The sequence below is a fragment of the Orcinus orca genome, chromosome 11, assembly GCF_937001465.1.
Source record: "Orcinus orca chromosome 11, mOrcOrc1.1, whole genome shotgun sequence".
NCBI classification, from domain to species: Eukaryota; Metazoa; Chordata; class Mammalia; order Artiodactyla; family Delphinidae; genus Orcinus; species Orcinus orca.
In genome coordinates this window covers 49975003-49990032 of record NC_064569.1, presented here as the reverse complement: position 1 = coordinate 49990032, position 15030 = coordinate 49975003, and the positions used below count along the sequence as shown (strand labels likewise).

Genomic DNA, 15030 nt, shown 5'->3' with positions numbered 1-15030 from the left:
GACTGTGCTGTATTTAGCTGTGTGACCTTGTGTAAGCCACAGTATTCCTGGGCCCTGGGTTTCTCATGCATACAATAAAGATTCTAGGGTCTCTTGCTGAAGTTAGGTCAACTTTGGAATTTAATATCCCCCAAGAGAGATAGGAGATATACAGCACATTCAAGGGACAGTGATTCGTGATTTATGTAATTATCGTAGCTTTGTTGACTGTTGGAAAATAGCAGTGGCAGATGAGTCAACCTGGCATGCAGCTTTCGGAGATCAGTGATGCTTTTTTTTGTTAAAGTTATGCTTTAGTCAGGTTTTTTTTTTGGGTCCCAATGGTCAGGGTGATGCCAAGTTCCAGAAATAGAAGCCCCGATCTTGTTCAGAGGACGGTACGGAAGGGACGGTTGTCACGAACTTGTTTTCCTAGCCGAGCCTCCACTTTGGCTTTCCCTAGGGAAGATGTTAGTGGGTGACCACGGGGGTGTAACATCACCATCCAGCGAACCATCCGCCCCAAACGTGTTGCTTGGAAGTCACTATCAGTGACAGAGAAGAGGCAGGTGGTATTTTAAATCTCCTTCCTCTGCCGGGTTTGATTCTCCAAAAATCCATGTGAAAGGGAAACTCCAGACAAATGCATGTTCTGTATTAGGAGCTCCAGCTGCAAACACCTGGACTAAACGTGGGCTCCTCTAGAGACAGGCAGATCTGAACCATCCATCCTTCATCCTTCCTCTGGGTGCCTTCTCCAGTAGCTAGAGAAGCAGGGAGAGAATCCCCTTTCTCTCAGGCGCGGACCTGAGCTTGCCTAATCTGCTTATTCCGTGCTTCCCCACACAGTCCAGCTGGTCCTCCCACCGACTGATGCAAATCCCCGTGTATAATAGGAAGAGGTTGGGCTGAGGGTCAAAGGAGGCCTCACTCTGAATCCCAGCAGCGCTCCTTCCTGGCTGTGGAACTTGGGATAACTTACTTAGCTTGGGCAGCAAGCATAGTGGTATTAATGGTCTTATGCAGGTAGTGTGTGTCTTCATCGTGTCGTCAAGAATTGCACTGTATTCTTTTTTAATTTTTTTTTTATTGGAGTACAGTTGCTTTACAGTGATGTTAGTTTCTGCTGTATAGCAAAGTGAATCAGCTATACGTATACATCTGTCCCCTCTTTTTTGGATTTCCTTCCCATTTAGGTCACCACAGAGCATTGAGTAGAGTTCCCTGTGCTCTACAGTAGGTTCTCAGCATTGTATTCTTAAACCTTGTGAAAACGCCTCCTCCTTAGAGGAGAGAGTGAAGGTGGGGTCGAAAACTAGACCTTGACCTTTTCCTCCCTTCATCCCTGAGAGGGTGTGGAGGCAGATTTGACCTCACAGAGATCAGCAGGGACCCCTGCCTCCTACGAGGGACCCCCACCACGAGGACAATGGTCTTCATATTCTGTAAGCAACAATCTACTTTAAAAAAAAAAAAGAATCTTACACAAAACTGTCGTGTGTAAAATGAGTTAAAGACTTCCATTTATAAAAATATGGTTAAGTTGAAATTTATAATAAACTCAGGAAGAATGATAAAGCAGTTTCAGTGAACAGAAATTTGAAATAGCGGAGATAGTAGATGACTTTTATGATCTTTTTCCTATTACATATAGATAAGTAATTGCAAAATTTTTTTTTTTTATTTCTTTTTGGCTGCATTGGGTCTTTGTTGCTGAGCGCGGGCTTTCTCTAGTTGTGGCGAGCGAGGGCTACTCTCTGATGCGGTGCGCAGGCTTCTCATTGCGGTGGCTTCTCTTGTTGCGGAGCACGGGCTCTAGGCACGTGGACTTAAGTAGTTGTGACACACGGGCTCAGTAGTTGTGGCGCACGGGCCTATCTGCTCCGCGGCATTTGGGATCCTCCCAGACCAGGGCTTGAACCCACGTCCCCGGCATTGGCAGGCAGATTCTTAACCACTGCGCCACCAGGGAAATCCCTCAAATGGTATTTTTTTAAACAGATCTTCTTCCAATCAAGTGATACTGGTCAAAGAGAAAAGATAGAAGGATTATAATGCCAAAGCTGCCCAAAATATATAGACTAGCATGTATTTGTTCACATGTAACAGATGGGAATCAACTTTTAAATTATTGCAGTTTTTCCCAAAATGCTTATACATTTAAAAAATAAATTTAAAGTAAATGTTAAAACATCTGAAACACCTCCATAGAATCCCAAGGTTTGGTAGAAGACTGTTCAAAACACACTCCCTGAAGTCTTACAGCACTCAGATCTCAGTTTGCTCTGTTTCCTGTTTGATTGTAGCATGTATACAGTTTTTAGTACTGAAAGCCATTTGATATAAAAAATGGTGACATTTGAATAAGGTCTGCAGTCTGGTTGACAGCGCTGGATCAGTGTCAGTTGCTTGTTTTGATGTTGTACTTGAGTGATATAAAATGTTGCTTTTGGGGGAAGTTGGGTGAAGGGTACATGAGATTCTCTATACTATTTTTGCAGTTTACTCTGAGTTTATAATTATTTCAGAATTTAAAATTCTTTATAAAAAGTCATTTGAAAATGATCATCTTCTAATTAATTGTTAGGAGGGAGTACAACAAGACTGAGTGGTGTATATACCACACTTTTAAAGTGGTTTTCCATCTGTCTTACCTTATTTTGAAAAAAAAAGCATCTTTCTTTCCTTGCCACTGAGTCTGTATCCTCCACACTCACTCTGTCACCTACTGTGACACTGTTGAAATTTTGGGAAAAAAACACAGTCAATGGCACATCAAGGAGAGCTCTCTTTCAGGAAAACTAATTTAGCTGCCACTTAACTACTTAATAAGAAAATGGTACCGAAACCCAGGAGTTCATTCTGCGGTCACCTGATACAGAAGAAGGTCTATGAATGATGTAGCATGTTTTTCTGAGGCATTCCTGTGCTCAAAACATTAGTAATTAGGCCAAAGAATATCGACATGCCATGAGATCATAGGGCCACACGTACAAATCAGCATGCCCTATAGTCTGTTGTGATGATGCAACGTGAGGAGTGTTATTCTACATGAGAAAAGATAAAGGAGTGAAGATAATTTTAAAAGAATAAACCTTTGATCCGTTCACTTCTCCGTGTGTAAAGTAAAAGTGGTCATGGCAGTCATGAAATACAGTTCTCTGTTCTCTTGGATTTTACAGTGTGCTGTAAATGACTGCCTTGTTCTTTGATAAGATTGATGGTGGTTTTGCTCTATCACTTGGAGAAATGCAACGGAATTCCCTGAGCCAGCCATCTGTCTTCAATGTAATTGGCAAAAAGAGTGATTGTCTCGAGTGTTTTGACTGGAAGTGGATTGGTGGGGTTGATCCCGTCTATCAGACACCTGCGAAGGTGAGCTGACCTCAGCATATTGCTTTAGCACATGTTTTAACATATGCTGGTAGAATTACATTAAAAAAAAAAAATCCATTTACTCCACCAAGCCTGTAAGGTCCTGTGCATTAAGTAGGGCGTTCGTTTTGTGCCAGTTGTGAAGCCTGTCTGGGCTGACCTGAGGGACTGGGCTCTCAGCTCTCCAGACATCACTCTGTCTGACCGGCTTTTCTGGCTTCTCCTCCAGGGTTATCAACGCCGGGAAGAGCACACACAATGAAGACCAAGCCAGCTGTGAGGTGCTCACCGTGAAGAAGAAAGCAGGGGCCATTACCTCAACCCCAAACAGGAACTCAGCTAAGAGACGGTCCTCACTTCCCAACGGGGAGGGGCTGCAGCTGAAGGAGAACTCGGTAAGACCCTCCTTCATCCCCTGTTCTCGGGTGAGAGGAACATGCACGCTGTGGCCCCGTTGTGGGATGTTCGGAATGGAAGAGAGAAAAGCCATGTCCCCAGGGTTAGTGGAGTGGCAGGTCTGTGCTCAGGGTATCACACCGTCACAGCGAAGGTGACACATGGAGTTAGGAAGAGCTGGTGTTGAATTCCCTGGCGGTGCAGTGGTTAGAACTCTGAGCTTCCACTGCTGGGGGCTCGGGTTCCATCCTGGGTTGGGGAGCTAGGATCCCGCAAGCCGAGCAGCACGGCCAAAGTAAACAAACAAACAAATAAATGGAGCAGCTGGTGTTTAGGTTCTAAACCTTTAAAGTAAAGAAAACGCCCATATCATATATGAGTTTTGCTGCAAGAATTAGTATATATGTTTGGTGGTTTTTAAGAAGCTACTTCAAGGTTTTTGTGAAGGAGATAGTCCCTGGAAGTCTCTCAGAAGCAGTGGGAGGAACTCTAGCCATCGGCTTGCAGCCCTGCTATGCACGACTCTGCCCCTCTCCTCCCCTTGCCTGCCCCTTAGAGATGCCCAGTTGGAGCCTTGCTTGAATGTCTTCCAAATTAATGTTTGTTTCAACTGGCCCAAAGCCCTTGATTCCTATGGGGCAGCCCTGCAGACCGGATGCCCTATTGACAAACCACAGAGCGTTTCTCTTCTTTCCAATTTCTGGAGAACAAAGCAGACATCCTCGGAAAGTTCTGAAGAAGCTCTCAGAAAAGTATAGGGAACAATCAGTACTCTGTCCATCGGCAGATTTAGTCCTACAGAAAAGAGACATTAAATGGGGTGACCCCAATGTGACTGTTTATTCTGATGGTCTTAGGATGTTTTTGTATGTAAATTTCTATAGGATTGTAAAGGATCTAGGAATCTCTTCTTAGTCTAAGTGATAGTGTCTTGTTGCATTTACGCTTAGGGAATAAGAGTACTGATTTATTTTGGTAGCATTAGTTCAACTTAGGGTTAGAAAACACAGTGACCTGTGGAGATTCATCAGCTGTGCTTGCTTTCAAGGCTGAAGGAAGCACTGATTAGGCCTCTCCCAAAAAGCGAGAGTCAGGGACCCAGATGGGCAGGACAAAATAATACTGGTTAAGTGCATGGTCTCCGGAGTAAGACGTTTCAGAACAGTCCATTGCTTACAGCTGTTGAATTTGGGGATAGTTATTTATTCTCTGAGCCTCACCCTTTCTCTTCTCTAAAAAGGAAGGATAATAATGGTAACTACCAAATATGGTGGAAGAGGCTAGTTGCAAGTAAGAAATCCAACAGTCCATGTAAAGTCTTGAGCCAGTGTCATCATTAATAAATCCTTGATCAATGCTAGTGATTATTATCCTAAAGTCAGTTCTACTTCTGTAATCCTCTGCGGATAACGCCCACTGGGTTTTCCTTCATTTGTAAACTGGAGATCACACAATGTCTTTCGTACCTTCTTGATGGACTTATTTTGAGGATTGAGTTTTTATGGAAAAGGGCTCAGGAAATGTGAGACATTAGTGATAATTGGGTATGGGTGCCAGTGACTTAATGTTGCTCTTTCCCCTGGCAGGTCTCCTCTGCCACTGGATATAAAGGGATTTCTGTAAAACTAAGTCAGTGTTGACATTTGGCTGAAGGCCTGTGGGTGATGGCGTTTTCCCTTGTTGCTAAGTTCCTCCTAGAAGTGGAACCAGGAGTAACTTTTTACCTTTCTGTCCTTAAGAACAGTGAAACCAGTGCATGAGCCCTTTAGGATGGAGCCGGGGGCCTCCTTTGTGATGACTCTGAACCTCTGTGGGGTCCATGAGCCACTAGGAGGCAGCAAGGACATGCCATGCAGAGCCGGCACCTCTCCCCCTGCATTCCTGCTTTGGCCACAGCAGCTTCACTTCTACCTGCCTTATATATTAGGCTACTTATTAGAGTTTAAGGCAAGCGCTGTGCCGCCTTTTTCCTTTTAATTGTAATATGTAAATTATACATAAAATGAAAGTTACCATTTTAACCATTTTTAAGTGTATGGTGCAGTGGTATCAAATACATTCATACTGTTGTGTAACCATCAGTATCATACATCTGCTGAACCTTTTCATCTTCCCAAACTGCAACTCTGTACCCATTAAACACTAACTACTCCTTCCTTCTCTCCCCCTTCCCCTCCCCGTGCCCCGTCCCTGGCAACTACCATTCTATTTCCTGTCCCAGTGAATTTGACTGCTCTAGGGGCCTCCTATAAGTGGAATCATATAATATTTGTCTTTTTGTAGTTGGCATATATCACTTACCGTAATGTCTTCAAAGATTATCCATGTTGTAGAATGCGTCATAATCTTATTCCTTTTTAAAGCTGAATAATAAATATTCTGTTGTGTGCGTACATACCATTTTGTTTATCCATTCATCCGTCGATGGACACTTGCTTTCATTGTCTATTGTGAATATTACCACTATGAACATGGGTGTTTGAATACCTGTCTGAGTCCCTGCTTTCGATTCTTTTGAATATACACCCAGAGTGGAATTGTTGGGTGATAACGGTAATTCTGTTCAATATTTTGAGGAACCACCATGCTGTCTTGCACAACAGCTGCACCATTTTACATTCCCGCCAGCAGTACACAAGGGTTCCAATTTCCGCACGTTTTTGCCAACACTTGTTAATTTCTGTTTTTCTAAAATAATAGCCGCCCTAATGAGTGTGAAGTGGTACCTCATTGTAGGTATGTATTTCCCACGATTAGCGATGTTGAACATCTTTTCATGTGCTTCTTATTGGCCAGATATATCTTCTTTAAAGAAATGTCTGTTCAGGTCCTTTGCCCATTTTAAAATCAGGTTGTCTGTTTCGTTGTTGTTGTTTGTGCTGCTTTCTAAAAGCTGGAAAAGCATAACCTAGGGTGCCAGGTGACTCACCGAGTGCGAGCTGTGTTCCAGGAATTGGATGTTGAGGATTCAGCAGGGAATAAAACAGACAACCATCCCTCCCTACAGGGAGCTTGCGTTCTTTGACAGCGACAAACAAAATAGATAGCATGGCAGATAAACACTACGGAGAAAAACAAAGTAGGGAAGCAGTAATAATAGGAAGCGTGAAGCTCAGGGTGGTTAAAGGAGGTGTCAGACTGTAACACGGGGGCAAAGACCTGAAAGGGCAGCTGTTGGGAGGAAGAACATTCTGACATCCTAGGCAACTGTGAGAACCCTGAGGCAGGAACAGGCTTGCAGTTTCTCAAAGGATCTGCCAGGAAGCTCATGCGTCTGGAGCAGACATAGGAAAGCCTGGGTTGCAGGTGACATTGTCAGAAAGGTTATAGAGAGTGAGACAAAGTGGCAGGACCTCAAGGCCGTTATCGGGACTTTGGCTGCTACACTGAATGAACAGTTTGCTAGCAGAGGTCACTGGATATACTGCTTAAAAGAGGCCGGTGATTTCCTTTAACTCAGATATGGTGACACTGAGGAAAGGGCAGTGACAGCATAGGGCCCAGGGCAAGAAAACACCCGCAGGAGACAAGTAAGGTGGTCCCCCCTTTCCCCCTGTGATTCTCTTCCTTCACCCAGCAAGTGTGTGCTGAGCTCTGAGTCTGCACGCTGGGCCTTGGGGCTGAGGAGATGAACTCAGTACAGTTCCCACCCCCTCGAGCAGAGTTGGGGAGGGGAGGAAGGGTCGATAAGCAGCAGTACTACAGTGGAGTGAGTTTTAGGAGAAACAGAAAAAGTCCAGGTTGTGTGGACGCTCAGATTGGCCCCTGGTGGTTTGGGGAACAGTGGAGGGGATAGGCTGGGTCAGGTGAGGGAAGGCTCCCTGGAGAAGTGACATTTGAGCTGTCGGAATTAACCAAGCAAATAAGAGAAAGGGGAGCTCCTGACAGAGGGAACGTGCAAATGCGGAGACAGGCTGGCGTGAGAGTGCGTGGGGCATGTCTTCCCACGTTTGGGAGCACGTGTAGTCACTTGGAGGGGAATGAGGCAGGAACAGCAAGCAGGTGTCACACGTGAGGGCCACTGAATGCCCTAATAAGCTGGAATTGTAACTAGTGACTTTAGACAAAGGCATAACGGACTCACGACAGTGGGGAGGCTGACTTGGAAGACGAGGGGAGCACACCTAGAGGCTGGGACACCTAGGAGTCTGGCTCGTGCAGAAATCTGGGTGAGAAATGATGAAAGCTCGAAATAAGGCAGTGATTAGAGCAAGGGGCAGGCTCGGAAGAGATGATGTGAGAGGTACTGTTGAGGTGACCAGGTGACCAACCATGTGGGGCAGGGGAGAGTGGGAGATGCCAGGTTTCGGCCACTGGGTGCTGGTCCTTGAAAGTGGACCCCTGGGGCAGGCACAGGTTCAAGGTGAGGAGATGGGCGGAAATGGCGACTTGAGTTTTGAGGATGCTAACTTTGCAGGGGGGAGTGTTTTGTAGGAAGTTAGAGCTGAGGGATTGGAGCTCAGAGCAAGTCTAGGGGGGGCTTAGAATTCAGGAGTTACAAGCCCAAAGGAATTCCAAGAAGAGAGGGGAGTTGTCAGAAGCAGAAGTAGCAATGCTGCGGGCCACAGAGAGGCCAAGAAAGGTAAGGATGAAAACGTGGCAAATACTATTATAAGCAAGAAATGCAGCAACGGGATAAATCATGGCATCATTATTTCATTTGCAAATAGAGAGTTGACAGGCATGAAGGATGGTGAAAGGAAGATGCATGGACTCTCTCCAGAATACATGTGATGAATTTCTCCCTCCTTTTCGACCTCTTCATCCCCAACAAACTTTGTACAGTCAAAATAAATATTTCCACAAGACTTCTTTAACGTATAATATCACCTTCATCTTACTTGGAGATTGAAGAAAGCATAAAGTTTCCTGTAAGATCACATTAGATTCACCATGAAAAGAGGAATTATCACAGGAATATTTTTATATGTTAGAAACATGGGAGGGACTTCCCTGGCGGTCCAGTGGTTAAGACTCCGCACTTCCGCTGCAGGGGGCGCAGGTTCGATCCCTGGTAGGGGAACCAAGATCCCACTTGCCACGCAGCATGACCAAAAAAAAAAGAAAGAAAGAAAGATCAGTGATGTGCAAGGAATTCAATTCAGCAGGAGCCTAACTTTGTGTTTGATAACGTAGGTAGTTGGGTAGCAGTGAGATGATTATTTATCACTACAGATAATTATTGATTGGTATAAAGATTATAACACAACTTTAAATTTTTCTAAGCTTTTTATTTTATATTGGAGTACAGTTGATTAGCAGTGTTGTGTTAGTTTCAAGTGTACAGCAAAGTGATTCAGTGATACATATATATGTATCTATTCTTTTTCAAATTCTTTTCCCGTTGAGGTTGTTACAGAATATTGAGCAGCGTTCCCTGTGCTCTACAGTAGGTCCTTGTTGGTTAACCATTTTAAATATAGTAGTATGTACCTGTCAGCTTTAAGCCACCCGTCATGCCAACTTACAGAGAATTATTTTATCCTATTAGTACAAGTAATTGTGTAGCCAAAGGAGTCAAATTAATCCTCCTGTTTTAAAACAAACTTAAAAAAGATTTTGGTGGATAAAGTAACATGCACTCTGTTCTGCTTCTCGTAGCTTCCACGAGGCATTTGCCGAAGGAGCGTTGTTTCCTGTATTTGGGTGAGCTCTTGACAGCAGCGCCTTCTTATAAGAAAGAAAATACAAATTAATTTCAGATTCCATCTACATATAGAGGAAACTCTCAGGAACAGAAGAAGCCATGTTCGAGAGAAGTCATAAAACTTAAAAGGAAAACAAAGAGAAGAGTTCCAGGGTGTTCTGTGCTATAGTTTTTTAGCCTGAAGAAACGCAGTGGGATATGGTGAATTACTGATTGTATTCTCCCTTAAAAAATACTCGGCAATGGAGTATTTTTAATTAATTTAACTCGTTTCTTCTTTTTAATTTAGAGTTTAGTGATATAATTAGTGAAATAAAGAAAGAAACATTTCTCTTTCGAGGAATAACGAAGAGAAGTTTTGAGACCTCTGGGTATGGAGTGGCTATGAAGGAGAGAAGGATGTTTTCTGTGACAAGTTGGGGGTGGACTTTTCCTGTGCCGGCATCACATTGGGTAGTTGGTGTCCGAAGAACCTTTAGCCCACAGTCAGGCAGGTAGGAAATCGATACTCCGTGGCAATGTGCAATCCTCTCAACATTCCTACACGTCTGATTATTTGTTTGGAGACATAGGGTGTATAGCTAGGAAAGAAGAGAATCTAGAATGCCAGCGTTTCTGAAAGACATTGTCATAGAATCGTCCCTTAGGGAAAATGCTGTAAGCTTGTTGAGGGTAACACCTTCTCCCCCAGCATCCTCCTGCCTTCCTCCTACTGAAGCCTTTTCAGTTCACCTGATCATGACTTGTGGGAACTAATCACCATTACTAGGTTTTCTTTCCTTTAATTTGAAAGGTGTTAAAAGTCTATTTATTGTACTGATTGCCACCCCAAGTGAAACAGCTTTTCCAAGAGCTTTTGTTTTTCAGTTCCCAGGTACCTAGTCATTCTAGGAATGGGATAATAAGAGGACCATAATATATCGCTTCTCTGGGGAGGGAGAAAGAGAGTTCACTCTTAAGGGCATCTTATAACCTTGGTATTAAGATGATCTTATGTAAGATGTGTGGGTGGGAGATAGGGCACTGTGGCAATAACCAGGACATTCTCCGCCCACGTCTGACTCCCTGTTTTGAAAGAGATTATTTCTGGCTTAAGACGAATCTTGTGGACACACGCATTCTAAGTCTTATTCCCTTCAGAGCCCCCTTATGTTGTTACAGTCAAAACAAATCAAAGTATGTGGTTTCAGTATCTGTTAGTTCAGTGTCTAATTACAATAACAGGAGATGGCTGTGTCCACATCACGGCCAAGTTCATCAGCAGGGAAGAGGAAAGCTGATTATCTTTCTCAGCGGAGGATAGGGCAGCACTGTGGGAATTCCAGGCAAATAGGATCAAACTGGGGTGGGGAGAGGTAAAAAGGAAATGAGAAAGGGCTATTTCAACTCTCTGGAGTGAAGATTTGCTGTTCTTTTTATCTGTTTTCTGTAAGAAGGACTCAGTCACCCGCCTCCCCCCCTCCCCCCCGCCACCGCCAGAACATTAAATGAAGGTTTCTCGTGGTTCCATGGTGGCATCCCTTCTGGGGCATTTAGCCACGTTTGGCTGTCTGCTTCCTGCAGCGACGTCAGCTATAACAATAGGAGCGGCCTTTTATTTCTCTCATTGTGTTTATTACTCTAAATTTTCCCTCTCAACTAAGGTCTTTGTTCTGAGCATGTCAAGAAAAACATAACCTTTCCATTTATCTACTTAGATTTTTTTGAAGCAGGCATGCAGTGGTTTCTCTCAAAACTCTTATCTCTTGGTTCCAGGGATCAGAACTCTTGCCAGTGATTAAGAAGAATGACTTTACAACTAGGAATTGTTCAGGCTGATGTCAGTTAGAATAACTTTACAGTTCCCTCCTTGGTGGGTGTTGATTCGCTCTGAAGACCAGGTTTGACCAAGATGTACGTAGCTGCTGAGAATGCAACTCAAACTTGGTTCCTCAGTAGATTTTCCCACTGTGGCAAATCTTAAGGCTAAAGGAAAATAAATGGCGCTGAGATGGAAATTTCTCCTTGTTTCACTTGTAACCTGATTTCCCCAGAGCTTTAGGTGGGAAGAACATTGGCAAGAGCAGTAAGCTCTTGAGATTTTCTTTTCTTCTTCTTCTTATTTTTTTAAAACCCAATATTCGACATTCATGTGCCAGACACAGCACTGCTCTTAATGCTTTGCCAATATTAATTCCTTTAACCTCATAATACATAAGTATGTACTATTCTTATCTTTATTCTACCAGTGAGGAAACCGAGGCACAGAACTGGAAAGTGTGGAGCTTGGGTTCAACCCAGGCAGTCTGGCCTCCGAGCCTATACACACTGGTAACATGCTGCCTCTTCATCCTTTAGCAGCTGGGAAATATGGCAGGAAAATCTCCTTGGAAAAGTATGAAATGAAGGAAGAACAACTCCTAATGTTGAGATGTATAATTTCAATATAATTTGATGCTAAAATTTTTCTCATTCCCATTAGGATTTCTGTTTTGAATTAGGAGTTATTTAGCAGTCTCCCCTGTCGACTCAGAAACTGGATAACAGCTCTGACTGATTCAGGTGAAGAACACAATGGAAATGAAATTGTTCATCATCTTATTGTCCTTACAGGCCATTTTTTTCTTGCTAAATTATTGAAGACCATTGTTTGCCTGAAACCATGGCAAGTAGAAAAAGCCTTCTGATTGAACAATAATGAGTGCCTTGAGTTTGAATCCCAGCTCTGCCACTCACTAGACGTTACCTTGTGAAAGTTAGATGACCTCTCGATGCCTCAGTTTCCTTATCTGCTAAGTGGGGGTAATAGTTCCTACTTCATAAGATTATTAGAATTAAATGAGTTAAAAATATGAAAAGTGGGACTTTCCTGGTGGCGCAGTGGTTAAGAATCTGCCTGCCCATGCAGGGGACATGGGTTTGAGCCCTGGTCCGGGAAGATCCCACGTGCCGTGGAGCAATTAAACCTGTGCACCACAACTACTGAGCCTGGGCTCTAGAGCCCACGTGCCACAACTGCTGAAGCCTGCGTGCCAAGAGCCTGTGCTCTGCAACAAGAGGAGCCACTGCAATGAGAAGCCCGCGCACCGCAACAGAAAGTAGCCCCCGCTCGCTGCAACTAGAGAAAGCCTGTGCACAGCAACGAAGACCCAACAGCAGCCAAAATAAATAAATTAATTAATTTTAAAAAATATGAAAAATGCTTAGAATAGTGTTTGGCATGTAGTAACTGCTCAATTAATATTATCTGTTGTTATTCTAACAGTGGGGTTTGCAGCTGCATTTCAATATTATTTCGCATTACTTGTGTTTCTACCGTAAACTAATTTAAGGAGAAGCTTTTGAGGTATAGAATAATAGTTTGAGAACATTCCTGAGCTAATTTTTGAGTCTAGAATAAACCATAACACAAGTTAGCCAAAATGATCTTTAGCCACCTTTATACTTCCCGTCTCTCAGAAATTTTTATTTAATAGTGTTTTTACATATGGAACTAAATTGCCATTTGAAAACAAAAACCAAACATACTTATCCTACATCTTATTGTCTCATGAAGTGGAAGAATCGAACCAAAGAAATCTGCGTTTAGTGTTATCAGATCCTGAGAAGGAAGCAGTGCTCTTTTACATATATGAGAATAAGAGATCTTTCTCATTAGGGAACAAAATATTGGAATAATTTAGTCAGAGAAGTATGTTAAGAACAAACTAACTATGCGGTATGGGCATGATTCCAAGTGGACAGCAGTAGAATGTGGGCCCAAGGAAGGACTTGTCACGAAGTTTCTCCACATCTCAGCTTCATCATCAGCTAATTTATTCTTCTGCCTCATACTGTGTTGCTGTGAGATCACATGAACTGGTGGTTGAAAGCTCTGTGGATGAAATGCCTAAAAACAGATACTCTAATTCTGCATCGTCATCCTTGCTGTGATACCTTGAAGCCTGGCCAGAAACTTGGTGGAAATCAAGTCATATAGTAGCTTATGGTGGGGATCAGAGGAGGATGTCCGCTCTCTGTTTCCCCAGTGGAAAATAAGTAATCCCTCTTCTTGGGCAAGAAAGGAGGCAGGCAAGTGCCTACCATGTTCATACTGAGCCTTTTGTAAAATTGACCAAAGGATTTAACTCAAAGTGGGATTTCCACATTTGTGATATTCCTTTCATGCTGTCCTCAGGTTATCTGAATACCTGGTAGGTTGGGACAGGGAGTGGAAGTTGAGGGTAAAATTAGCGGTGAACCTGTGTCTTCAGGGAAGGCAACCAGGAGGATGACACCACTTTTTCCTGTAAGACAGCTGTTTCTAGAGTAGCCATCTCCAATCCATCAGTTAAAGATGTTTTTTTTTTGAGTATATACCCTTAATATATGTGTTCATTTATTGATATATAGCTATACTACTGACCATCCATCTAGTATACATTTAACAATTATAAACACATGTTAAGGATTTAAAATATAATATAAAGACAATAAAGATGAAAAGGCAATTTTTAAAAATATAACAGCTAACAGTTTCATGGGGTTGATTATATGCTAGCCATTGTTCTCTGTGTTTTTCATGCAGTAACCCATTTACTGCCTTGCTAAGAGCAGAGACTTCTTGTTTCCATTAGCTTCTATCTCAAGGCACAATTCATCATTAACAATAGCAAGTATAATTCCATATATCAGCTGCCTCCTTGAGCACATCAGATACTTCTGGCTAGAATGGTTATTACTATTTGTTAGATATGACTAGTTGTCATTGCTTGGAGTGGGAAGTACCAGGTGTGACATGTTCTTTTTTGCTTATGTTTTCTATCAGCAATTTCTTTGCAGGGATTCTTAGAAACCTGTGCTCTATTTTGTGAGGGATAATTGAGTTAAAAACTTCATAATATAATGTGCAAGACCACTCCGTTGGGAGCACATGTACCCAGGAATAGGTCGCAATAAGCCAGAGCTAATAGAAGCACCAGGGCACCCGTGCTCCATCACGTCCTGGAGACTTACCGACCCCGTGAGGGCGCCAGTGTCAGCCTGTATGAGAAATACTAGCTAAGGTTAATTTTCTTCTTCCACATTAAGTGAAACCATATGAAAGAATTTCTAATTCTAACGTTCTCCTGTTACATGCCGACTGAGCGTTTTAAGCTCCCCCTCGACTTTGCGTGCTCTCTTGTGGAAAGTGCTCATCTGGAAGGGAGAGCGGTGAAGCGGGCTTGCAAACTGAGCGCTTGTGTGGTGGGTATGAGATGCAAAGCCTGGTTTCTTTGAGCTGGTACCAGTGCGTCAAACCTCATTCTCTGGTATTCTTTGTGTTTCCTACCTTACATCTCAACACTTCTGTCGGGCTCCACAGGGAACATTGGAGGTTTTCTCTAGAATCTCCGCTTCTTTGTCAGCATGCTGGAAGAGGGGCTGCCTCATTGTCTGCGGCATGGCTCACGAAGGCTGTTTTGCCTGTGGGTCCCCCAGAGCTGAGGGGCATGTGATGTGGCTCCTGTTTCAATAGGGCTAAAACCGAGGCTACGGCTTTTCGACGTCCTTGCTTAGCTGTGCTGGAATTACAACTGAAGCTGCATGGACACAAGCTGCTTGCCTTCAGACTTATTTTAGCTTGTTCGGTGGATACCTTTCTGTTTGGTGCAATCTTCTTTAAAGGCCCAAGG

The 15030-nt window shown here is 43.2% G+C and overlaps 1 protein-coding gene across 4 annotated transcripts in view; it reads left to right on the top strand.

Moving 5' to 3' along the window:
• The window catches only part of PPM1H (protein phosphatase, Mg2+/Mn2+ dependent 1H), a 264482-nt gene that overhangs the window by 90273 nt on the left and 159179 nt on the right, over window positions 1-15030 (top strand). For all 4 annotated transcript variants that reach the window (XM_049693973.1, XM_049693972.1, XM_049693974.1 and 1 more), the window contains exon 2: window positions 3584-3749. In XM_049693973.1, coding sequence (XP_049549930.1) covers window positions 3584-3749 — 166 coding nt within the window. The remainder of the gene's footprint in view (window positions 1-3583; window positions 3750-15030) is intronic.